Raw genomic sequence first — 26981 nt, forward strand, 5'->3', positions numbered from 1 at the left:
TTTTCCTTAGTGTTTAGCAACAAGAACACCCAGATATCTGTATATATATGAAACCATAGCATTTCAGCTGGTGCTTTATTCCCAGGGCACTTCATTATGTTACAGAATTGGATGGAACCAGACTTCACCTCAGGATAAAATCCTTGGAATTAGCAGCCCAGAGTCGATGCACCTATACTTAGCTCATGTTTCTGATGTACCTTTTCTTGCCTTATCTATGCATTGCGTTTTCCGGGTATTTATTACATTATGTTTTGATTTTTTTTATGGTTACCCGCCAATATGTTTTTATTCAAAACAGTCCCAAATCCTGCATCAAATATTACATGGGATGGATGTTTACTATAAGGTATAATGTACAGGGTGAATACACGGTTTCATTAATTTCCATTTGATACATTAACAAATATATTAATGTGTTCCATACAGATTATATTAACTACTAAATAGCATTGTATCCATGCTTTTTGCTTGCAAATCAAGATTTGCTATATAATGCATTAGCATTCTATTAGGCAACACCATTGCAAGTGTAATAATAATAATACTTTATACAGTTGTGTTCAGAATAATAGGAGTCTGACATCACTAAACTGATCAATCACTGTTTTTGGTAGAAATTATATTTCTACATGGCAAATAATTTACTAGTAGGTTTAGTAGAGTAATCGAAAACCAACAGACCCAACAGTCATGACATGCATGCTGCTGTGTGTAATTGAATCATAAATTGAAAAACAGGTGTCAATTACGGCCCTTATTTAAGGAAGGAAGGAGCAAATGTTGTACATGCTGGTTATAGTACATTTCTCTCTGATAATCTGAGTAATAATGGGTCATTCCAGACATTGTTCAGAAGAACAGAGTACTTTGATTAAAAAGTTGGTTGAAGAGGGGAAAACATATAAAGAAGTGCAGAAAATGATAGGCTGCTCAGCTAAAATTATCTCAAATGCTTTAAAAAGAACATCTCAAAGACATGGAATAAATGGAAAACTACTAGTGATGGATTATGGAAAACTACTAGTGATGGATTATGAATTTATTCATTTTTCTGCAAATTCCCACGATTTGCGAAACTGGCGCGAAAATTCGCCCGCAACGGGGTTTTTTGGATGCCGGCGCATTTTCACATTCGCCGGTATCCAAGAATGGACGACGGCATCAAAATTTGCAAATTTTTCGGCAAAGCGAAACGGGTCAAATTCGCCCATCACTAAAAATTACCATTCGAATGAATGGAACAATAGCCAAAATGGCAAAGACTCATCCAATTATCAGTTCCAGGAAGATCAAAGAGGTCTAAAGTTACCTGTGAGTACAGTTACAATTAGAAGACGCCTATGTGAAGCCAAGCTGTCGGCAAGAAGCCCCTGCAAAGTCCCATTGTTGAAAAAAAGACACGTGCTGAAGAGCTTACAATTTGCTAAAGAACAGATTGACTGGCCTAAAGAGAAATGGAGCAACATTTTATGGACTGATGAAAGCAAGATTCTTCTTTTTGGGTCTAAGAGCCACAGACAATTTGTCAGACGACCCCCAAACACAGAACTCAAGACACTGTACACTGTGAAAACAGTGAAGCACGGTGGCACAAGCATCATGATATGGGAATGATTACTATGGTGTTGGGCCTATTTATCACATAGCTGGGATCAGTGAATCTTCAATCAGCCTTATGCCGAAGAGGAAATGTCCTTGAAATGGGGGTTTCAACAAGACAATGACCCCAAACACACCAGTAAATGAGCAACATCTTGGTTCCAGACCAACAAGATTGATGTTATAGAGTGGCCAACCCAATCCTTGGACCTTAATCCAATAGAAAATGCTGTTTCTGAGGCAAAAGCAAGAAATGCAGAAGAATTGTGGAATGTAACAGGTGCCAGAAGTTGGTGGACTCCATGCAACACAGATGTGCAGCAGTTCTCAGAAACACTGATTATACAACTAAATATTAGTTCAGTCATTCAAAGGAAAGCAAAATCTTGAAACATTTTTCAGTTTATACAGTGAATGTTTGAGTCTGTAAAGAAGAATGCAGACACTGCTATTTTTTGGAACAGCCGAATATTCCCTTTTCTTCACTTTCTGTAAAGGAATAACACAAAATTGATAAATGTTTCTTCATGTTTTGATTTGGAATGTGCATTGTTCCCAATTCATGTGCATGTATGCTACTGTGCACGCCCCTTCTATTTGCCATTTTTTACATATCTTTGGTACTGGTTGGATGGTACGATTCAGCATTGTGAAACTGCTAATATTTTCAAAACCAATACAAATATAAAATTAAGATAACCACAAAAGCATTGAGAGGACTAATTAGTTTACAATAATTATTTTTTTTTTGAGGTTTAGATCCACTTTAATATTTCCACTAAAGAAATCTATAGGGAAAACAAAAAAGTAAAATAATTTAGTAATAATAATACCATAAAGCTTCATAAAAAGCCTAATCTTTTTTTACTAGCAAAACATAGAGTGAGTGTCGGTGAAAGACATGCTGCTACTAAAAGTTCTCACGCAGCCTGAATAAAGCTGCCTCCCTTTTTGTTGCTGTAACAAAAGAAAGTGTGTCAGGTTAGATCTGTGCTGTCACATTCATGTCACAGTGTACTGTATGGAAATGCACAGATTTGGCACAGTATTATGCTGACGTTTTGTAGCGCTCAAGTGATTTTTATCCATTCAGTACAATACCACTTGCTTTGAACTTTCCATTTAACTGTTGGGTTATAAAATGCACACTTCCACATTGAAGGAGGTTCTCGTTATTGTACGTGACTGCTGCATCGCAGTTTTTTTCTACACTCTGGAGTAGTTAGTTATGGATCTGTGACCAGTATTCATTATTTATTCACTACCGTTGCTCAACCTTTGAGCCATTTGATTAAACACATATTAAATCATATTATATCTCGAAAATCAAAAAGTATGCCAAATAAAATGAAGTACAGCAGCAAGTGACCGGAATAGGACACACTGTTATATGTGAGTCTTTCAAGCCCATGAATGAAGCCAGGCTGAAACCAAGCCTCTGTAATGACTGCAGACTGGATCCCTGATCTACTAAGCATTCCCCGGCTGTACTCCATTTGTTTCATTAACAGTCAAGCACGTTTCTATTGCTTTTATTAATATATTTATGTCTGCTAGTAATTAAGGATGGCAGCAGTATAGCTATCCAAGGATAAGGGGGTTGCGGACACCGCCAGCTGGTATCAGTAAATGTAAACCGGAACGTATTGAAACAAATCCATCTTTATTAGACAATTTAAAAATAGCGGGCAGGGGAAAGGAGAACAGGCTTGACGCGTTTCGTGACGTCTAGGTCACTTCATCAGAAGCTTCTGATGAAGTGACCTAGATGTCACGAAACGCGTCAAGCCTGTTCTCCTTTCCCCTGCCCGCTATTTTTAAATTGTCTAATAAAGATGGATTTGTTTCAATACGTTCCGGTTTACATTTACTGATACCAGCTGGCGGTGTCCGCAACCCCCTTATCCTTGGATTGTTGTTTGCCGCGGCCAGAGCGGATCCAGGGGTTACATCTACCAGGCTGTCTGTGCATGCTCACCTCTCCAGGTTTGGATTGCTCTCGTTTGAATTTCCTCCAGCAGTATAGCTAGTAGGCTAACTAATTATTAGAAGTGTGCACTGCTATTGCTGAACTTCTAGACATCTGATTATGTTGTATATGTCAGTCCTATACAGTATATGGGCATAAAAATGATGAAAGAAACAACAAATATGGGATGCTAGATCAACTCAACCTAGTGTATAGTTGTGCCTACAAGCAAGGGAACAACACAAGAAAAAAAGTTCCTGGTGCCAAATAAGGGTTGTGATTGGCTATTTAGTAGCCACTAGGTGGACTGGCAGCCTACAGGAGACTGTATTTGGCAGTACACCTGTTTTTTATGCAACCAAAACATGTCTCCAAACCATTAATTTAAAAATAAGAACCTGCTTTAGGATCACTGGGAGCAACAGCCAAGGGTTTGGGGAACAACATGTTGCTCATGAGCCACTTGTTGAGTATCACTGCCATAAATGATGAGTGAAAACAGAAACTTCCCCAGCCTTGTGACAACCACATATGGGCATTGAATACTGAAACTTAGTCGCCTGAAGTTTCCTTGTGAGGCAACTTCGGGCGACTTTGGAAATTGAAGAGCCGCCAGTGCATTGGCGCTGGCATTTTGTCATTATAGCAGGCAGCAGGCAGTGGGAAGGCAGTTCGGGGAGATTGTTGCCTCGCAGAAGAGGCGATTAGTCCCCAGGCGACTAAATCTCCCCGAATCTGCTCGTTTGCTTGAACCCTAAGGGAAGGACACAAGACTGGTTGTACCTGACTGTGTTATGTAAACTATTCAAAGTCATGCATGGACTTAGAAACAATAAACAAAAATCTGTAAAACGCAAGATATAATCCATAAATTTGGAAACATAGAGTAAGTACATCTGATTCCATCCAGTTTGGCCCTTCTTTTTAAAATCCTCTCAAAAAGATACATTATCCACCCAAACCAGCTCCATTGCAGAAAGCTACCAATCTCTCATTCCTTCCAATATCTTCTGTGTATTCAAGCATTAACACAATATAGTTGACTGAATTGAATTTTACATTTCATATGTACTGTAATCTATAACCCAAACAGGGCACTATGCCCTTCAGACAGCCTTGAACTTTAAAAAATGTACTTATGTCTTATTCTTTTTGCTGAACGTGTAAAGCTCTGTATTCCTGTATCTGCTGTATTATTAGCACCATCCAACATTCTCATTTTCTCTTAGACAAACAGAGAAATGTGTTTCATTACAGAATGCCAGTTGTCAGATACTATGTGAAATGGAACATTGCTTTAACGCTAACGCACAGAGCCAGAGGCTACACAATTGTGCCGGCTAAGTTTAATGCTAAACAGTTTGTGTCATTATTTATAAGAATAAGAAGGAATACTGTACCATACAGACAATTAAGAAGAGGAAGCCCTAAGTGAGACTGAGGAAACTCACACTCAGAAGCATCATTTCTAGTCACCTGACATTGACTAGAAATAAGCATTGCTGTAAGTCTGGTGCAGTTGGAGACTCACATTCACTGCACACTGAGGAGGTTGGTATATTGTAAAAGCAAGAGCGAAACATTACTTAAATGGCACAAATCCAGTGCTGAACTTGTGTCCATTTGTACACGGATGATATATCTGGGACATCTGTATTTTTTAGTGTCTAGGTCAGTGTTATTTTCTGATCATACTTTTTATAATCGGATCTTTATGGCATTCGTGATTTTAGAGAAATAGAGTTTATTTGTGGTTTCAAAAAGCTCTGAAACCACTAAAACTCGACCATTAATAAATGGGCCTCCTAATGTCCACTACATGGGGGGGGGGATAAATCACTCCTCAAAAAATGTAGGATTAAATTTAGAGCTATCTGTAAAATGACTGGAAAGATCCTGTTGCCAATATCTTGACATGTTTAGTGGAGGGCTTGTCATTGAAACTGATAAGGGCTGGGTATTGAATCAACTGAAATACCAACATTTCCATCAATCACAATGAATTAACTCATTATTTTATGTAGCCCACCCTTGGGTAGGGTTGCAACCTGTCTGGATTTGACCCGGACAACCCGGTTTCAATACAATCTGCCCGGTTTTCAAAAAAAGGAAAACCAGGCAGGATCTCCCCTGATTAATGTGGCAATCAACGATTGGTTGGTTATAGCCCCACCGAAGTCCCACAGGGCCAAGAGCATCCTTCCCTATAGAGCAAGTGCTCATCTTGTGCCCCTTAGTGCTCTAGCTTGCACCCAAGCTATAGTAGATTACCTTTTAGGTACATACATTTACAAGCAATTACTTTGTTTCAGGCTGATGTACCTTTAATAAAATAAAATATAAACCCACTTTGCCATGCACTATAATGGAGAAGCAAATTAAATTAGTGCATACACATTCACTGCAAGGAAATGTATAGTTTGACTATGCTAAATTCCCTTTTCCAATTGCATCAACAGCTGGACAAGTTCTTACTTGAACAGTTTTGATGCTCGTATCTTTCAAAAACAACATGGATAACAGTAATGTAATGAGCACAGAGCGTCATGCTGTGCACTGAGTGAATGAGAAAATGTACTTGCTCAACATGAACATGACAATAGCACTGACAGTGGCAAATTGCGAACTGTCAGATTTTAGAAAAAAAAAGTCAAAATGTGTTACTGACCTGCTGTGATTTTGAATTAAAGAATATGGTATGAAATATTTCCCCAAGTCCCCTCTGTAAGGAATAGAAGAAAAGAAAACTATACAGCTGGGAATTGTGGGCTATCAGGATGCACTGTTGATTCGGAGTAGCTAGCTAACAATTGTATGACTTCAGTACCAGATATTTGACATTACTATTATAAATGCAGCTGCATGGCTCACAGGATACAAGGCAGCTGTACATGAATTAATAACAAATAATCATACAATGCTATAAAATATACCTATAATCTTTTAAAATAGAATGCCCTCTGTTTGAATACTCGTTGGCAAGTTTCATTTCTTTGTAATAGCAACATCAACACAAGACGTATTTATTGCATGGGGGTTTTTATTGATAAGCAGCAGTGCAGAAGCCTAACATCACCATGTACAATGCCAAGCCTCACCCTGAGTGATGTAAAAGTCACCTCTACTACTGCCTGGAGAACCTGCCTACAGGCATAATGCCTACTGTAGAATTTGCTGATCTAGGGCTGTTTTTCATCAGATCATATATTTAAATTTCTGACAATTCCATGTTCTCCACTTTGAAACAGTCTGGGGAAGATCCTTTCCTATTTTAGCATGATTATGCCACCATGTGCAAAGAGAGGACGACACAGAATGGGTTTGCTGGGATCCTTAACATCTCAGTGCAATATCTCAGTACTGGCTGAATGGAAGCAAACCCCACCAACAATATTCAATCTGTAGTGCAAAAGTAATTAGAGTTTCTTATGTCTGTAAAGTTTCTCATTCATACAGGTCATGGTATATCTATAGTAATAAGTCAGATCAACGGGACTTGCTTGTACTTTTTCTTTTCTCTTGAATAAGTTTCACTAGTCATCCAAATGGCTTTCTCAATTCAGAATGGCTTATACAAAGAAGTTCCTGTAGTTAAATACCCTGGAATCTTTCTACAATCATGGGAGGGGGGGGTCAGCTGGTTGTTGAGAATGGAAAAAAGCAGACATTTAGAACTGTTATTTTTCATGTATATACAAAAGAGGAACTTATTGAAGGTTTCCTTTGTAAATGGTCCCATTTTAGTAATACAACTAGGGGCACATTTACTTAGTTCGAGTGAAGGATTAGAATAAAAAAATACTTCGAATTTCAAAGTATTTTTTTTGGCTACTTCAACCATCGAATTGGCTACTTCGACCTTCAACTATGACTTCGAATCGAACGGTTCGATCGAAGGAAATTCGGTAAATCCTTTGACTTCGATATTTGAAGTCGAAGGATTTTACTTTGACGGTCGAATATCGAGGGTTAATTAACCCTCGATATTCGACCCATAATAAATGTGCCCCCTAATGTTGCATGATTCTCAAAAGAGACTAAAACATGTTAAGATAAACAAAGGTCCAGGACCAGATGGTATTGATCCCAGGTTACTTAGAGAGCTTAGCTCTGTGATTGCCAAACCTTTTATAAATACATTAGAGGACATTATAGACAAATAGCAGGGGACCTTTTTACCCTTAAAGTGGATCACCGTACCAGAGGCCACCCCTTCAGACTAGAGGAAAATAAATTTTATTTGAAGCAACGTAGGGGGTTCTTCACAGTCAGGACAGTGAGGTTGTGGAATGCACTGCCGGTTGATGTTGTGATGGCTGATTCAGTTAATGCCTTTAATGCTTGGATGATTTTTTGGACAGACATAATATCCAAGGCTATTGTAATACTAAAATCTATAGTTAGTATAGGTATGGGTATATATCGTTTATGTGAGAGTAGGGAGGGGTGTGTGTATGGATGCTGGGTTTCATTTGGAGGGGTTGAACTTGATGGTCTTTAGTCTTTTTTCAACACGATTTAAAGGAAAACTATACCCCCCAAACAATGTAGGTCTCTATAAAAAGATATTGCATAAAACAGCTCATATGTAAAATCCTGCTTCATGTAAATAAACCATTTTCATAATAAATACTTTTCTAGTAGTATGTGCCATTGGGTAATCATAAATAGAAAATTGCCATTTTAAAAAATAAGGGCCGCCCCCTGGGATCGTAGGATTCACTGTACTCACAAACAAACCAACAAACCATACATTTTAGGTCACATGAGCCAATTAACAGACAGAGTTGTGTCTTTTGCTTCCACACTTCTTCCTGTTACAGTTAGAGTTGAAGTATTTCTGGTCAGGTGATCTCTGAGGCAGCACACAGACCATCACGAAATGGTGGCTCAAGGCAAGAGATGTAAAAGGGCAAGATTTACTTAAATATATAGACCAGTTTGGTAAGATTCTTTAATATGCCACTTAATATGATATGAACTATCTGTTGCTTAAGTGTTCATTTTGGGGGTATAGTTTTCCTTTAACTATGTAACTATGTATTAGCATTATTGGAGCTATGAGGTATTATTAAACCGTTCTTCTTATAGCAGCAATTGGAGGTCCAACTTCATATTTATATCTTTGATTTTTACAATGTGATGTTGTACATGCAATTGTCAGTAAATTGTTAAGAGGCTTAAATCCCCAGCAAGAATACAATTTAGAAGATCAGGAACCTTGGCTCTCCAGCTGTTAAGGAACTACAAGTCCCACAATGCATTTGCCTTTAGACTCCTTCAAAAGGCTCCATTATTGCATTGTGGGACTTGTAGTTCCTTAACAGCTGGAGAGCCAAGGTTCCTGATCCCTTAGAACAATACAATAAAAGGCAATATTGTTTGTATCTATCAACCACCAATCAGCCCTTATCTTTAAAAACAAAGCGGTGCTACTTAAATGCCCCTCCAATAATGACACTAATAATTATCCAAATAATATCCAGTGGTAAAAATGTGCAATACACAATAGATCTTCAATGAGCATTGGGAATTTCACAGACATCTAGTGATGTTATACAGGAACAATTTGAATTAACTTATTCACCTGTTAAACTTATCTTTAATTAATAATAGCGTGGTATTGCTAGTATCTGAAGACACATTCTTCATAACTCTTATTAAGACATCCAAGGTGGTCATCAGAAATGATGTAATCAATCTATAATAGACATCCGAACAGCATTCAAAGACCATGCCTTCGAGAAAACAACATCATGGGGTACTTCTGTACAAAGTGTGAACATGAAGTCACTCATTCACTCCTGTTAGTTAACATTGGTCCACAGTTACCTGCCCCAGTACCCAGCACCTGCACAAATATTCAGAGCCAGACACACAATGTATGCAGTTGGGGAGCTTACCCCATTTATTACATCACCAAAAGTATCAACGTTACACTCTTCCTTCATCATAAACGTTGATACTTTTGGTGATGCAATAAATGGGGTAAGCTCCCGAACTGCATATATTTTTGCACTTGCTATGGGACCTAGCCAGGTCAATGGATATCCAGCACCCCAGTGCAGAGTTTTGAGAAAACAGGTGTGCAGTGGATACATTGTATTGCTAACCAGTACCCAGCACCACACATGGTAACATATGAGTTTTTACACGGTCACTAAGGCTGATTTGTTTATCATTCATTGTAAAGGACAATGCAAACCAAAATATCTGGGGGGGGGACTTGATTCTAATCTCTAACCTGTGACCCATTCTGCAGAAAGAACACTGGGCTGGTGGGTTTTCTGTTTGTGAAAGGCTGCAGGAGTGGATAGGGGTACAAATAGGGGACTTAAGCACCACCGTTCAAACGTGGGTTATGAAAATTAGTTACTTGATAGACATATATATATATATTTTTGGAGCATACTTTACCATACTTGCAATATGACAGGCAACTTTGATAGGAAGACCATAGACCAGGGGTAGGCAACCTGCAGCTCCGGAGCCTCACGTGGCTCTTCATACCTGCTTGCTGTGGCTTGGTCTTGCGGCTTTGCCTGTCACAATGTCTATACAGCCCTCGTTTTGCAGCTCCAGACTGTTTTTCTTTAGTGGAAGAGAGGGCGAAATGGCTCTTTTGATAGCAAAAGTTGCTGACCCCTGCCATAGACTGAGGTAACCTATTGAGCTGTTGAATTAAATTGTGATTGGCTGTAATCTTTTTAGAGAAAATCTCTGTATTCTTTCTTGTCTTGTAGGATGAATAGCCTCATATGAATGTAAATGATTATTTTGCTGCACTGACGGGTGATGATAACAGGCTGCACAGCCCTTCTGTGAATTGCATAACAGGCCCATAATTATATAGGCTTCTGATGTTCTCCCAATTTGTTCTACCATGCTTAAGCTACTGTTCTCAGACTGCAAACTGATGACAAAGTTAGAACATTCAGAGAATCATTAAAATATGCCTTAAAGTGTTCCATGTCAAAAGAAACTGATTGCTCCCACAAAATTGGGACAGTATTTTCTTTGTTCTGTTTTAAATTCAGCCAAGAATGAAGATAAAAAAGCTCTATAAGGATTTAGACAAGTACAACTACGCATCGTTGAACACCATTCATTATTTGATGGGGGATGAAAACTTTAATACTTTTAAGTAAAAAAGTAATGCATGAAACAATTTAACCATCATTTCTACAGCAAATACTCTATTTTAAATTGAAGCCTTATTTTGTTTCAATATGACCCTGTCAATAATATTATAATTTGAAAGAATACTATGTACTTAAAGGTTGAAAAAAAAGAGAATGAGTCAGGTTTTGCGAAGCTGATCCAATGGAAGATCAACAAAACCAGCATACAACTTATTTCTATAACCTCACAGGTATAAAGAAGCCTGTATTAGGGAGCATATCCTGGACATAAAAAAAGGAAATCTAGATTTCAATGTAGTGGGACACTTTATGGAGTCCAGTTGTGGTGATGTCAGAAAATTGTGAGATAAGATTTGAAAAGATGTGTATTAATGTTGTAGTAAGTGGGAAAGAGTTGAGGACACTACCTTAAAGGGGAAGGAAAGTATTTTTTGCTTGCGTGTACCAAAAGTTAGGCACCCCAAGTGGTTGTATTTACTTACATGACACCCCAGGCCAGTGCTCCTATTAACAGAAAACTGCACCGGTTCGGGGCTCTTCCAGTGAGCACCACGGATTGCTCCTTTTCCTGCTTCTTCTTTTCTCTTGTGGCAATGCATGCTCAGTTGAGTGAAAAGCCGAGCTTTAATGAAAAAGCTGACTATTTCATTCTACTGGGCATGTGTCTGGCCTGGGAAATTTGGAGCGAAGAAGACAATTGCTCTGTGGTGCTCACTGGAAGAACCCTGGATCAGTGCAGTTTTCTGCTGATAGGAGCACTGGCCTGGGCTGTCAGGTAAGTAAATACAACCACTTGGGGTGCCTAACTTTTGGCACCCACCAAGTTAAAATGACTTTCTTTCTCCTTTAGGACTACTCCATTTAGAATCAAAATAGATTTTTCAAACATGGAATCCCTTAGGCCTTAGTATTGACTTAGATGTGTGTTTCTTTAGATGACTTGCAATAGCATATAACTTGGCCTCATTGGAATCTAGATTCCTTTTTTAATGTCCAGGATATGCTTCCTAATACAGGCTTCTTTATCCCTGTGAGGTTATAGAAGTTGTATGCTTGGATTTTCCCATTCTGAACAGATTTATACATGTTTTCTTGTGTATATTCTCTTAATCGAAATAATTCTCTGGGGTATTTAATTTGTATAAACCTCCGTTAGCAAAACTGTTATAACACATAAAACATGGCCCTAAAACTCCCAGAAATGTGTTCAAACTTTCATAACTTGCCACATTTTGTAACATGGACATGGTAATTAGGGGGTGTGGCCATAAAATGTAAGTGGTAAAAAAAAATTGCTTCCTGCCCAGCGCCCCCCCCCCATCGTTGCACCATAGGCAGGTGCCTCTTCTGCCTACCATTAGTTCCGGCCCTGCTGTTCAGTTTTTATTTGCCATAGCGTCTCCTGACAGATTATTAATGTTCTGTACATGTTTAGATATACATTGTCTAAATGCATGTAAAGTTTTACCCTCCACTCTGATAAAACTACTAACATGTTTTTTCATCAATTTGTCCCAAAATCGGATGCTGTGTAGCTCAGCTTTGGACTGTCCCCAATATATTGCAATACTGTCATCAAAATTGTTTGCTGGCCACTGCTTGGTGTATATGCATATGTACAGTATATGCCACACATGCCCTTTGTCATTCCTGTCTCTGTTGGTTTCAACAGGGTACCTTTCTTGGTAGACAGAGCTCTTTGATGCCTTACGTAAGTTTGCTTATGTAAATTGGTAACAATAACCTTGTTCTTTAAGTCTCAGGGTCAATTATTTGCTTTCTGTTTATATTCCTGTAGGAATTCACCAGTAGGTATCTGTCAAAATTATGGAATTAGTTGCAGTTACAATATACCTTTCCATTCCTACTAAATCCCACTGTACAATGTAATAGGACACAGCAGCAGTCAAGAGCAGAAGTGGCACTGTAACAAGGCTCCGCTTGTAATTGTGCAGAGTTCTTCTGTAACTGGGTCTCTCTTGGGCTTCCAACATTTCTCTCTGTGCCTGCCTAACATGGGCAACTGTTCTGTTATATTTGTGTGTGGTACCTTTCTGGCTGAGCAGCTGTGTCTATTTTCTTTATTTCTTAAAGGGATACTGTCATGGGAATTTTTTTTCCAAAATGAATCAGTTAATAGTGCTGCTCCAGCAGAATTCTGCACTGAAATCCATTTCTCAAAAGAGCAGATTTATATTCAATTTTGAAATCTGACATGGGGCTAGACATATTGTCAATTTCCCAGTTGCCCCAAGTCATGTGACTTGTGCTCTGATAAACTTCAATCACTCTTTACTGCTGTACTGCAAGTTGGAGTGATATCACCCCCCTCCCTTTCCCCCCCCCCAGCAGCCAAACAAAAGAACAATGGGAAGGTAACCAGGTAGCAGCTACCTAACACAAGATAACAGCTGCCTGGTAGATCTAAGAACAACACTCAATAGTAAAAACCCATGTCTCACTGAGACACATTCAGTTACATTGAGATGGAAAAACAGCAGCCTGCCAGAAAGCATTTCTCTCATAAAGTGCAAGCACAAGTCACATGACGAGGGACAGCTGGGAAATTGACAACATGTCTAGCCCCATGTCAGATTTCAAAATTGAATATAAAAAAATCTGTTTGCTCTTTTGAGAAATGGATTTCAGTGCAGAATTCTTCTGGAGTAGCACTATTAACTGATGCGTTTTGAAAAAAAACATGTTTTCCGATGACAGGATCCCTTTACTATTACAAAGCGAACTTTCTAATTGCACCCAGAATCATCTGATTTGCAATTTAGGTGTATCAGAATTACATAAATACATGTATTTTGTGCCTCTGTAACGAACAAAAAATTATATGGAGAAGAAAAGCTGGACAAATAATTTAACTGAGGCAGAAAAAAGGGAAATCAATGTGTACATAATTATAGAGACTTTAGATTTATGCAAGAAAGAAAAACCTACCTCAGCTTATCTACAAACGCTTGAAGGAAAGAGCTGGGATAATAATCCTGCAGGCAGAACTGAACTATAATTCAAGGCTTAGAGAATTTTTACCTGAAGTGCAGGGGGGGGTGTTTAACACCTTCAGCTTATATTTTAGGTGAAATGCGTTTTACTCTGAGACAGGCTAGTCAATTTACTTAAGATAAACTATTGCTGCAATTTAAGCAAAATGTTCTCAAAAGAAAATGAAAAGAAATGCATATAACTCAATCTTTATATTAAGCCATTTGACCAAAATTAAAGTATGGCCTACACTCTGAGTTTAGTGATTTGTTCCTTTCTGCAACATTTGATGTGCATTTAATTTAGAAATAAGAAATCTGATCTCTAAAACATCATTAGACAACATTATAAAGACTACTATTATAAAGACTGCCAGTTGGAAAACAGAAAATAAATGAGGGTAGACAGAAAGAAGTGGGTGCTGAATTTAGTAGAGAGTGGGACATGTTTTTCTACAAGGAAACAAACACTATCTGGTAAAAAGTATCCAACACCTTACTACCGGGGGTATTAATATAAAGTTGCTCCTCTTTCTGCTGCTTTAATTATAATTCCCACTAAATTCTGGAACTTTGTTGGTCGGATTTGCATCCATTCAGTCACAGGAGCATTAGCGAGGTTGGGCAATGTTGTTAGGCATCAGGCCTGGCTCACAGTTGGTATTTCAATTGATCTAACAGGTGTTCAGTTGGGTTAAAATCAGAGATCAATGCAGGCCAATCACATTTTTTTAATCTCATCTCAGCAAACATTCTGTACAGACCTGACTTTTTGCATTGAAGGATAATGAAAGTCTTTGCGTACTTGGGGGTGCCAAATGTTAAGCACCCCTAAGTGATTGTATTGACTTACCTGAAATTCCGGGCCATTGCTCCTATCAGCAGAAAACCGGCCCGGGGTTATACCAGTGAGCACCATGGAGCGAAGAGATGACCATGAAATAGGCTAAATGGTTAGAAGCAAGAAGGCCCACTGACACCTGGGCAAATCGGGAGTTTTCCTGGTATCCCAGGCTAGTCCAACACTGTACAGACTGCAATTCAAAATGGGCCCTGGCATTTCAAGTGAACAGAGGCCCACACAACCCATACAAGGCCAATAAATAGTGGCTTTAAATTGCCTCATATTGCCAATGTGGGCTTGGGCTACTGAACCCTGTCTCTTCTGAAGTTACATGATCAAAAATAATTATTACATATTTCCCAAAATCCAGGTTTAAAAAAAACTGGTGGTCTCTTAGGACTGCCATTAGGGGTGTACAGGGGGGTACTATAAGTAGGAACTAGGGCCGGATTTACATAGTAAGCCCCCCTAGGCCCGTTGCCGTTCATCACCCCATCTCTTCCTCTTCCTTTGTGCACATGTGCAAATTTTCAGCATCAGAGTACTGTGGATTGGTGCACAGGAAATTTTAAAAACTATTATATCTCCTGCGAATCCCCAGTGCTCCCTAACCAATGCGGGTGTGGCTGGGCATGCTGCCCCCCCTAAAATTCTGCCGCCCTAGGCCCGGGCTTTTGTGGCTTTTCCACAAAACCAGGCTTGGCAGGAACACCATGGCAGAGTAGGATTCATACATCACAAAAGGGGTGGAGTTTGTGGGGAGTGGGCAAGGCATGGGAAAAAAGCAGGATTTTGGCATAATTGGGAGAGCCCTGGGTGGATCAATAGAATGGCCATGCATGCTATTATTTTTCTGCTGGGGCCCTATTTTATTGTTGGCAGGACCAAGTGACCAGAGGATTAATAACTGGTGATTAGCTGCATACTATTTCCACTTTATAAGTTAATGGTATGATTACTATTAACTAATATTAAGGCCCAGCATATTCTACAGCACTGTTCAATATAAGTAGATAACTCAAACATATAATGAAGGTTGCCACCTGGCTGGTATTTCACCAGCCTAGCTGATAAAATATCTACAAATAAAAGGTACAAATTTACCGGCAATGTAGCTGCCAAATTTGTAATCACTATTCAATCTGCTCCTGGCCTGCCTCCGATCCACCCCCAGCCCGCCCCTTTACTTCTATTCTACTTTACTTAAAGGAAAAGTAGTAGGAAAATTAAAGTCTTTTAAAGTAGTGAAAATATAAAGTACTGTTGCTGCACTGATAAAACTGGTGTGTTTGCTTCAGAAACTCTATAATAGTTTCAATAAACAAGCTTCTGTGTAGCCAAGGGGACAGAAATTCAAGCACAGGATACACAGCAGATAACAGGTACGCTCTGTATATAATAGGATTCTGCAGAATGTATCAAAATCTACTGTATATCCTCTGCTTGAATGTCTGTCCCCTTGGCTACACAGCAGCTTTGGTTATATTATATTTGTGTTGCAGAAGCAAACACACCAGTTTTATCAGTGCAGGGCAACAGTACATTATATTGTCATTTGTTTGAAACAAATTAAATTTTTGTCATTTGTTTGATACACTTTAATTTTTAGTGTTACTCTTCCCTCACGATTCCACTCTCGGTCCCGCCCTCTAACATCATAACCCCACCTCCTGTGACATAATTGTGCCGAATATCCTCTCCTACGCAGGGCTGGAACTAGGGGTAGGCAGAGTAGGTGCCTGTCTAGGGCGCAATCATGGGGGGGCGCACTTTTAGGGGATTTTTTTCTTTCTTTCTTTTTTTTTAACCCAGGTTTGCTTGGCCTTTAATAGTTTTCAATTTTATAAACTGCTTGTTTCAGCCACCTTTTGTACTCCCAACCTCCCTCTTGGCAGCTGATAGCATAGGTAAACAGGTGTTTAGGGGAAATATAATGGATTTTTGGCTGCTGCTAGCACAGATACATATTTTATGGGAAATATGATGGATTTTTGGCTACTGCTAACACAGATACATATTTGGGGAATTATGATGGATCTTTGGCTCCTGCTGGCACAGGTACAGATTGGGGACAATATGAGGGATTGGCTGCTGCTGGCTGAGGTTAGGGTTGCCACCTTTTCTGGAAAAAAATACCGGCCTTCCTATATATTTATCTTTTTTCCCTATTAATAACATTGGGATCAACCATCATTATTACCGGCCAGGCCGATAAAATACCTGCCAGGTGGCAACCCTAGCTGAGGTACATGGGGCGATATGGTGGATGCTGGCACAGATACACAGATGTTTGGGGCAACATGATGGATTTTTTGCTCCTGCTGGCACAGGTACAAATTAGGGGGAATATGATGGCTTTTATGGTTGCAGCTGGCATAGGTACAGATTCGGGGTAAAAATATGATGGATGTTTTGGCTTATGCTGGCACAGTTAGAAATGGGAGCAATATGATAGGTGCTGGCAGAGGTACATGGGGCAACATGATGATGCTGGCACAGGCAGGGCTGCCATTAGAAATCACGGGGCCCCGTACAACACTAGCACCAAAGCCCCACTCCATCCCGCCCAAATACCACACAGACATCAGCGCTAATAAAGTAACCCCCCCACACAGAAGTTATAAAAAGCTACTGATGATCAGGGCCCCCTTATAAGTTAAAAAAAAAACATTGGCGCCAGGGCCCCGTAAAATTGGGGGCCCAAAAAAAAAATTTTTTAAAAAACTTTGGTGGCAGGGCCCCCCTTACAAGTTAAAAAAAAAATTGGCGCCCCAAAAAATATTTTTTAAAAAAAACATTGGTGGTAGGGCCTATAGAATATTAAAATAATACATTGGTGGCCAGGGGATTAAAAAAAACCCCCACATTGGTGTTCATTAGAATTGAGCTTGTGGCTTCAGCACTTCAACCAGTGGCGGAACTACCGGGGGAGCAGGTGGTGCGAGCGGGCCAGGGCCCGCACCCCCTCAGGGCCCCCCGGCAGCCCGCACGCCACTGAAAATGCGGGTGGTACGGAGGGGGCGGGGCCTGGCTGCGCGTAACGCACCAGGGCCCGCCCCCTCTAGTTACGCTACTGACTTCAACTTCGCCTCCTTTAGTGACTTTGGGTCTTTTTGCAGCTTCAGGACTTCAATTTCGGCTGTTTTCGTGACTTCAGGTCTTTTTGCCGCTTCAAAACTTCAACTTCGGCTATTTTCATGACTTTGGGTCTTTTCGCCACTTCGGGACTTCGGCTATTTTCATGACTTTGGGACTTTTTGCCGCTTTGGGAGTTTGGCTGTTTTCGTGGCTTCGGGTCCTTCAGGGTCGGACTGGGGGGCCCGGGCCCACCAGGACTGCTGTCCAGGGGGCCCCCTGCCCCCCTACTAAGATGCGTTGGCTCAGTGAAGGAGCCGTTCGGCGCGCATGCGGCGCTGCGCAGCGCCGGAATTATTATTTTTTTTTTTGCAATATCTGTAGAGGGGTTCTGGCCCAGCGGGGGCCCACGAGGGTCGGGGCCCACCGGGTTTTTTCCCGGTATCCCGCCGGGCCAGTCTGACACTGGGGTCCTTCGTCTGTTCTCGGCACTTCAGCATTTCGGCTGTTCAGCTGGCTGCATGCACGGCTTTGGCGCTCTCAAGGGGGGCCCGGCTCTATTCAAAACTGCAGCACTGCCTGGCCCCTCTTCATGCCCGGGCCACTTGTCCCCCCCTGATGGCGGCCCTGGGCACAGGTACAGGGGGGCAATATGAATGGTAAGGTGGGAATTGGTAATGCAGGACTGGGTGGGAGTGGGGGATCACTGATTGAAACCCTTGCCTAGGGTGCCAAAATACCTGGGCCCGGCCCTGCTCCCACGCCAGTAAATATTTGCCAAAAAGTTGGCAACCCTACATATAAATTACATACAAATATTTATTAATTTTCCCTATATTTTTGTCTTTCTTGCCAATTAATAGCATTGGCATCAAACAGCAGGTTAAGTGACAGCAGACAATGTGAGCCGATGCCTCGACACCATTCCGTCAAGATGGATCATTTGCAGGGACTGAGGGACAACCATTTGTATTTACACAAAGTGCAAATTAGACACAGTCAACAACAAAGTCTGCGGCGAGGTTCACTAGTATATTCACTTCTTATTCTCCCAATACTAATTGCATTTTGCAGCTTGTGCCTTACATCTACGTTTCTAAACATCTAGACGTGTAATTGTTTTACTTTTCATAGGAAACACGCACTGGGTTATCGTAGGTTACGAGCATTAAGCGCAACCGTGGTGGCCTCACACTAACAATACGTAGTACGCGCGTCCTACAGAGGCTTTGTGAGCGCTTCCGGAAGTGTGTCCTATTTCGCGATCCGTCGATTTGTGTGCGCCGGCACTTGAGTTCGTGTTGTGCTGTGTTTTCTCGGTTCCAGTGCCTGCAGTGGTTTGTATTGATCGCTGCCATGTCTGCCGAGAAAGGGGAACTTGATCTGAATGGAGCTAAACAGAATACCGGGATGTGGCTTGTTAAGGTGGGAAAGAACTGCTCTGTGGTTAAATGTTCAGGCCTTCTGAGCATGTGTTTGGGGTGGCAGGATGATGTACCGCTTCACAAGGGGGTTGAGACTGTAAATAAGTGGAGTTGCGAGCGACGAGCTGCCTGGTACTGATACAAGAGGCTCGTGTAATTTGTGACGAGCCAGTGCTTTGCCTTCAGCTAATTCTTATATATTTGATTTAGGACCTACCTTATATATCATAGTAGCGTAACCCACGTAATTCTGTGTCGGTGTCTGATTTAAGCAGGTAACATTGACTTATACGGTATTGCCTTAGTTTTGCACCCAGGTCCGGACTGAGAATTAAAATAGGCCCTGGCATTTCAGGTACACAGAGGCCCAATCAACCCACATAGAGGCCCAAACAACCCCCACCAGCCCACTAAATACTGACTTTCTATGGGACCTTAAAGCAGCCCCTCTGGCATTTGCCAGAACCCACAGATTGCCAGTCTGGGCCTGTTTGCACCCCAGCTGTAGCAAAGTGGAGCCAATAGGACAACCTCCCAAGCCCATAAGGGCCACAGGGGCTGAATCTCATTGGCAGATGGGACCAGGTCCGGACTGAGAATTAAAATAGGCCCTGGTATTTCAGTTACACAGATGCCCAATCAGACCACACAGAGGCCCAAACAGCCCACCAAACACTGACTTTCTATGGCACCTTATAGCAGCCCCTCTGGCATTTGCCAGAACCCACTTTTTCAACAATACTGTCTTTCATATATATATATATATATATATATATATATATATATATATATATATATATATACACTTCCACTCTAAAGACTCTGCATTGAGCATGGACCTCTGCCCTCAATATCATAGGACATCTTCTATCCTCTCACATAGGTTTCATTGCCCATATTTGTTCAGGTCAGGGAAGTCTTGAAGATTTTTGAGGTTCTTAGGGAATGAATTGCCACAAGGGGCAGATGGGTGAGAGATAGGGTTGCCACCTGGCCGGAATTTAACTGGCCTGGCTCTCTCAATACAACCGTATTCACCAACGTCATTAATCTGCTTCCCCACTAAGAAAAGGCCCAAGATAGGGAGCATTGGTTTACAACACACACTATAATATGGGGTTCTGTATGTGACCGATTTGGACTAAAATACCCATTGGTCCCAGCATCCCCTTAATGGGGCAATCCCTTATTTCCACCTGGCCTATGGCCTTTGAGTGGTGGTCAGCGCACAATATTTCCACGGTAAGTCACCTATTCTCCCTCTCTGGCCCATACACGATGCAAGCTTCTACTTTAATTTTTACATAATAAGGTATGAAGATCCAAATTAAAGAAAGATCCATTATCCGGAAACCCCCAGGTTCCGAGCATTCTGGATAACGGGTACCATGCCTCTATAAAGTACCCAGAATCCTGGAGTAGTATATTGGTCCTGCACTTAGCCCTCTATAAAGAGAGGAGGACCTACTATCTCACTGGAACCAGGGAGGACAGTGGGGAAGGGGGGTCATCAAGCCCTGGTTTGAATCATTAGCTGCATAGGCCTGCTTTCTGCTAGATAGATCAACAAAATCAAATGTTTGTGTGTTTGGTTTATTTGTACTTTAAAGCAAAAGTATCTCTCTCTGTACATATAGTATTAATGTCTCAAAGGAATTGTGCCAAGAGGTGTATAATATATAACAGTGCATCTGTAATACAATAGATACCAAACCGTAGCTGATTTTTATTCCCCCCCCCTATATTTTATCATGTTTAGCTCCCAAAGTACTTGGCCCAGCAGTGGGCAAAAGCAACTGGCAGAGGAGAAGTTGGAAAGCTGAGAATTGTTAAGTAAGTGTATTTTACCATAAAAGGTTTATGTATGGATCTGGGTCCCAAGCTACCAAGTTTTGTTCTGTTTTGTTCTTCAAAGATCTTTATATTTCTCCAAATGTTAATATAAATGATATTGTTATTATAACAACAGCTAGATATTGTGTTTGGTGTAGGACTGGGGTTTTTATATTTTTAGCTGTTTAAATAGTCCTATAAACACAACTGACTAATATCATGGGGAGTTTAGATAAAACATTTTACTTCTTTGTAAGCAAATTTGAATGTTTATGTGGTAAATTGGAGTTCTTTTGGCTCTTGTGTGTACAGCAGGGTTATGTAGCCTCAGGCCCTTTTAGATAGCTTGGGAAGCAAATTCAAAAACCCAAAAAGATCAAAACCAATTGAAAAGTCGCTAAGAATATTACAAGTCCCAAAGGTCTTCCTTCTTGGTATCAGATTTCTAGCAGAGCAATTCATTGGACAGGGCTGATAAATTGCCCACAGAGGCTCTGAAGACCAAGAGGGTTAGCTAAAAAAAATATTAATGGTAACTAGCAGAAGTATGTTAAACAAACTGTATTCCTTTAACTTTTTTTTGTAGGTGCTTGCTCTCTTAAAAAATGGAGATCTGCTGTTAAAAGCACACATTCTGTGTGTTTCTTTTTTTTTTTTATATAATTCCTTGTTATACGACTTGTGTGGATCATGAACACTTAACCGATATCTACCAGCTTTGGGGCAAATTCACTAAGCGCCGAAGCGCCGAACGCTAGCGTTAATTCGCTAGCGTTTGGCATTTTCGTTACTGCGCAAATTCACTAACGAACGCTGGCGTAGTTTCGCTAGTGTTACTTCGCACCCTTACGCCAGGCGAATTTTCGCTAGCGATGTAACTACGCAAATTCACTAACTTGCGCAGTGTACTGAATGCTACCTTTTACGCTAGACTTTCTTCGCCTCCTCAGACCTGGCGAAGCGCAATAGAGTAGATAGGGATTGTTTGAAATAAAGTCAAAATTTTTTCTAAGTCCCAAAAAACGCTGGCGTGTTTTCTACATTATGGGTGATAGGCTGAAAAAGATCGAAAAAATTTTTGGGCCTCCCCTCCTTCCCCCCTACATTTCCTGACTCATGGCAACTTACCTAGACAGTGGGCACATGTGTAGGGCAAAATAAAATTTTTATTTGCTGATTTGAAGGTTTTCTAGGCATTTGTAGTGCTGATACGTATTCCTCCATTGAAATTTGAATTTCGCGCCGTATGCAAATTAGCCTTCGCTAGCGTAACTTCGCTTTACATAGCGAATCAACTCTAGCGCAACTTCGCAACCTTACGCTACCCCTGAGCGCAACTTCGGATTTTAGTGAATTTGCGGAGCGCTGGCGAAACTACGCCTGGCGAAACTACGCCTGGCGAAGTGCGGCGAAGTTGCGCCTGAATTTGCCCCTTTGTGTTTGCATTCACTTCTTTTTTGAGAAATTGCTAAACTTTTAATTGACTATAATGTATATGTTTTTCTTTTCTGTAGAAATCAAGGGAAAACCGAGGTAAGCAGTTTTTAAATTTTTTCTTTTCTTTTCTTACTATAAGCAATTTTTATTTAGGAAAGCATTTTAAATAACATTTGCAGAAATGCCAACATTTACTGGAAAAATACCAGCCCTTCTATATTCTTACATTTCTTTCCTATTAGTACAAGTTGGTGTCCAGCGTTCTTTTTACAGGCCAGTTCCATACCTAAATGTATTACACATCCGAGAACATGTATGTGATAGTATGGATAATGATGTGTTCTGAATGGGAAGTTGCAGTACCAGAAAGGAAGGTTTTTTTTTGGGGGGGGGGAGCGCTATATGCCCAAACACTGCAGGTCTTTATAAAAATATATCGGATAACATTTTAAAAGGGGTGGTTCACCTTTACATTAGCTTTTAGTATGTTATAGAATTTTTTCTTTTTTTTTTTTATAGTTTTCTGATTCTCTTCAGCTTTCTAGAGGGGTCACTGACCCCATCTAAAAACAGATGCTCTGTAAGGTTAAACAATGTTTGCAATTGCTACGTTTTATTGCTTGTTTTTTTATTTGAGCCCTCTTCATAAATCAGTTTCTTATTCAAACCAATGCATGGTTCCTAGGATAATTTGGACCCTAGCAACCAGGTTGCTGAAATTGCTGAAACTGGAGATCTGCTGAATAAAAAGCTAAATAACTCAAAACCACAAATAATAAAAATGTATCGCTCTCTACATAATACAAAATGTTAATTTAAAGGTGAACAACGTTCATATATGGGTAATAAAAAATCTTTTTTTTTTTTTTAATTGTATTTGCAATTTGAATATTGAAATTCCAATATTGAAACTGCCAAATATTAGTCAGTCTTCTAGTTTATATGAAGTATAGTGCTTATGTACAAACCGAAAGCACACATGCATTTTCAGCCAATAAATTAATATTATTATAAATAAAATATTCAATAGCACTGTACAATAAATAGGTTTAAACATAGAACATGTAGGATTACAAACAACAACAACAACCAATAAAAGAGAGAAAACCCTGCACATAAAGAGTCTTGTAGTCTAAAAAATCTAACTGAACTGTGTCTTTTCTCCCACACTTATACCTGTTACAGTTGTGCTCATAAGTTTACATGCCCTGGCAGATTTCTTAACCATTTTTCAGAGAATATGAATAACACAATTCACTCATGGGGGCAAATTCACTAAAGTGCGAAGCGGTTAATGCTAGCGCATATTCACCAGCGTGACGTCATTTTGTTACTTTTCCAATTTACTAACGGGAGGTGGCATAAATTCGCTAGCGAAGTGGACCTACTCTAGCGCCACTTTGCACCCTTACGTCAGGCGAAGTTGCGCTATGGCGAAGGGACGTAACTACGCTAATTCACTAACTTGCGCATTTTACTGAACGTTACTTCTTGCGCTAGACTTGCCTTCGCCACCTCAGACCAGGAGAAGTGCAATAGAGTAGATGGGGCTTGCCCAAAAAGCGCTGGCGTCTTTTACTTTTTTAAGGGTGATAGGCTGAAAAGATCATACTTTTTTTTGGGGTACCCTCTTTCCCCCCTACATTTCCTAACATATGGCACCTAAACTATACAGTGGGCACATGTATAGGGCAAAATTACAACTCTATTTTATTTTATGAAGCTTTCCCAGGCTTGTGTAGTGTAATGTATTTGCTGCTACATATACAGCCATTGTACTTTAACTTGGCGCTGTATGCAAATTAGGCATCACTAGCGTAACTTCGCTTTGCTTGACAAATTAATGCTAGTGCAACTTCGCTACCTTTTCCCTCCCTGAGTGTAACTTTGGATTTTAGTGAATTAGCGGCACCCTGGCGAAACTTCGCCTGGCGAAGTGCGGCCAAGGCTGCGCTAGCGCAACTCCGCGGGTTAGTGAATTAGCCCCATGGTTAGTGGTTGGCTGAAGCCATTTATTGTCAAAAACTGTATGTATGTAAACTTATGAGCACAACTGTAAGGGGCCGATTTACTAAGGGTCGAAGTGAATTTTCGAAATCAAAAACTAATTTCTAAGTAATTTTTGGGTACTTCGACCATCAAATAGGCCAAAATTAGATTCGAATTGAAAAAACTTAGAAAATCGAAGCACTGTCTCTGTCTCTTTAAAAAACGTTGACTTCGACACTTCGCCACCTTAAACCTGCCGATGGGGGACCTCCTATAAACTTTGGCTAAGTTTTGAGTACTCAAAGTATTTTTTGTAAAATCGTTTGTTTCGAACGATTTAATTGATCGAACGATTTTTTCCTTTGAGTGAAAACTGCAGTTTTCAATTGAAAAAATACTTTGACTATCGAAGTATCAAATTTGATGGAGGAATTTCGAAGTTTTTTAAACTATAATGTAGTGTTAATCTGCACTGATAAAAGTTCTGTGTTTGTTTCAGAAAGACTACTATAGTTTATATAAACAAGCTGCTGTGTAGCCATAAGGGCAGCAATTAAACCTGGAAAAAAGAGAAAAGGCATAGGATACATAACAGATACCAGAAAAGCCCTGTAGAATACAATGGTGTTGAAAGATTAATCTTGCAAAGATGTTTACATGTGAATGATTTAATATTATTTTAAATGACAGCCATTTCAGTTCTGTGTTTTTAGCTGAAACATAATGCCCCAATCAATGCTCTGAAGGGCAGCCCTCAAGGCACTAAAATTAACTTTTCTAAAATTCATATTTGTTTTTTGCACCAGACATTGAATGATATAACATTATGGTCACTATTGCACATTTATTATAAGTTCGAGGTCATTTGAGATCACTAGATCCAGAATAGCATTTGCTCCTCAACAACCTGTGCCATAAAATTGTTATGCATCAAGTTTATAAACTTGTTCCCATTAACTGATCTGGCAGTACGGTTGCTCCAGTCAATATCTGGGTAATTCAAATCCCCCATTATCATTACTTTACCCAAACTAACAGCCTTTTCTATTAATTTTCTCCTACAATTAATTTTTTAGATTCTTTAAAATTGGTGAAGAACTCCACCCAAAAGTCTTCTGCCCCCTCATTTGCTAACATAACCTCCTCCTTTATATAAGCTTTTAACCCCTGCCTAACAAACAGACATACCTCTCCTCCATTTCTATTGCCTCTGTCCCTCCGAAACAAAGTATAGCCACTGATATTAACTGCCCAGTCATGTGACTCATTCAGCCATGTTTCCGCCACACCAATCACATCATATTTTCCCTCCAACTCTCCCATTTTACCAGTCAGACTCCTTGCATTTGCAAACATACATTTAATACTGGTACCATATTGAATAAATTACATGTGGTCCTCCCTATCCTTAACAGTACCACCAAACAAATATCTTCCCCCATTTTCCCTTCCTTTGCCCACTATCTCTTATAACCTGTCTTCCACTGAATCTTTCATGAACCCTCCCCCCACACCTAGTTTAAAATCCATCTTCTTCTCCCCCAAAATAGCTGCACCATCATCTTTGAGGTGCACCCCATCTCTAGTAAAGAGCCTGTAGCCGATTGAGAAATCAGCCCAGTTCTCCAAAACCCGAAACCCTCCTCCCTACATCACTCAGCCACGCATCTCCCTAAGCTCCCACTGTCTTCAAAAGACCCCCATACAGAGGCCGAAAAAGCTGCCGACAGACCTAGTTGGCAGCTTATTGGCCCGTGTGAGGCCATCCAATGGGCTTCCCTGATCGATATCTGGCCAGATCTCGATCGGGGAGGTTAAAAAATCCCTTCCGATCGCGGGCGCATCTGTGCGTGTATGCGGTCCCGTGATCCGACCGCCCGTATCTGATGCATTATGATCCGATCATTGGGCCCTAGGGCCTATGATCCGATAAGACAGGTTTTGCCCACCTCAATGTGGGCATATCGGGGAGGTACGTCTATGGCCACCTTAAGCGTTGCTCGTCGCACAGGTAATGGGAGAGGAAAAGGGTTTATAAAAAAAATGTCTTCATCCTGCTGATGAAAAGAATATTTAAACAGGTATAGTTTTATTTTATCTGTATTTATAGTCCATTTCACATGCTTGCCCTGTTTATTGCAAGAAAAGAAATTAGCGGTTAGAGGTTAGTTTAAGGTTTTGCTAGCCCTCTCCCCAGTGATGACATCCCTCTCTCCTTGGGCTGCTAATCTTCTCATGCAGTAGTATTTTTGAGGTGAGAACTTGTAAGCAGCTATGTCGGGAGACAACACCAATCTAGGCAAAATTACAAACAGAGCCTTAAGTGCAGTGGCACACGGCAATTTCCCTCTATTAAAAAATGCAGCATCAAAAAAACCAAATTGCTCTCCAGTATCATTGCAAATAATTGCTTAAAAGCTCTGCTACTAGTGCTTGTTTTGTGATTCTTTCTTGAAAACGTACACTGCTGAAATTACCGTGCCACTTTTATATTAATTTATAACAATGATCTTAAAATACTTCAAAAAGGATTACAAAATGTGATCAGTGTACCCTGCTCACAAGAACTTACAATTTACAGTTGTTACTATAATAATTGTAATTGCCAATATCGAATGTATATTTCCAGTGTTTGTTGAAAAGTTGCTTAGAATTAGAGCCTTACATTAGGCA

The 26981-nt window shown here is 40.3% G+C and overlaps 1 protein-coding gene across 2 annotated transcripts in view; it reads left to right on the plus strand.

The window, feature by feature from the left end:
• The first annotated feature begins 18785 nt into the window (after nt 1–18785).
• gtf2f2.S (general transcription factor IIF subunit 2 S homeolog) overlaps nt 18786–26981 on the plus strand; it is a 102329-nt gene continuing 94133 nt past the window's right edge. The window contains exons 1-3 of one of the 2 annotated variants that reach the window (XM_018248133.2): nt 18786–19050; nt 20809–20882; nt 22397–22415. In XM_018248133.2, the coding sequence (XP_018103622.1) occupies nt 18982–19050; nt 20809–20882; nt 22397–22415 (162 nt within the window). In that variant the 5' untranslated portion in view covers nt 18786–18981. 2 annotated transcript variants of the gene reach the window in all.

The sequence above is a fragment of the Xenopus laevis genome, chromosome 2S (genome assembly GCF_017654675.1).
Source record: "Xenopus laevis strain J_2021 chromosome 2S, Xenopus_laevis_v10.1, whole genome shotgun sequence".
In the NCBI taxonomy this organism is placed as follows: domain Eukaryota; kingdom Metazoa; phylum Chordata; class Amphibia; order Anura; family Pipidae; genus Xenopus; species Xenopus laevis.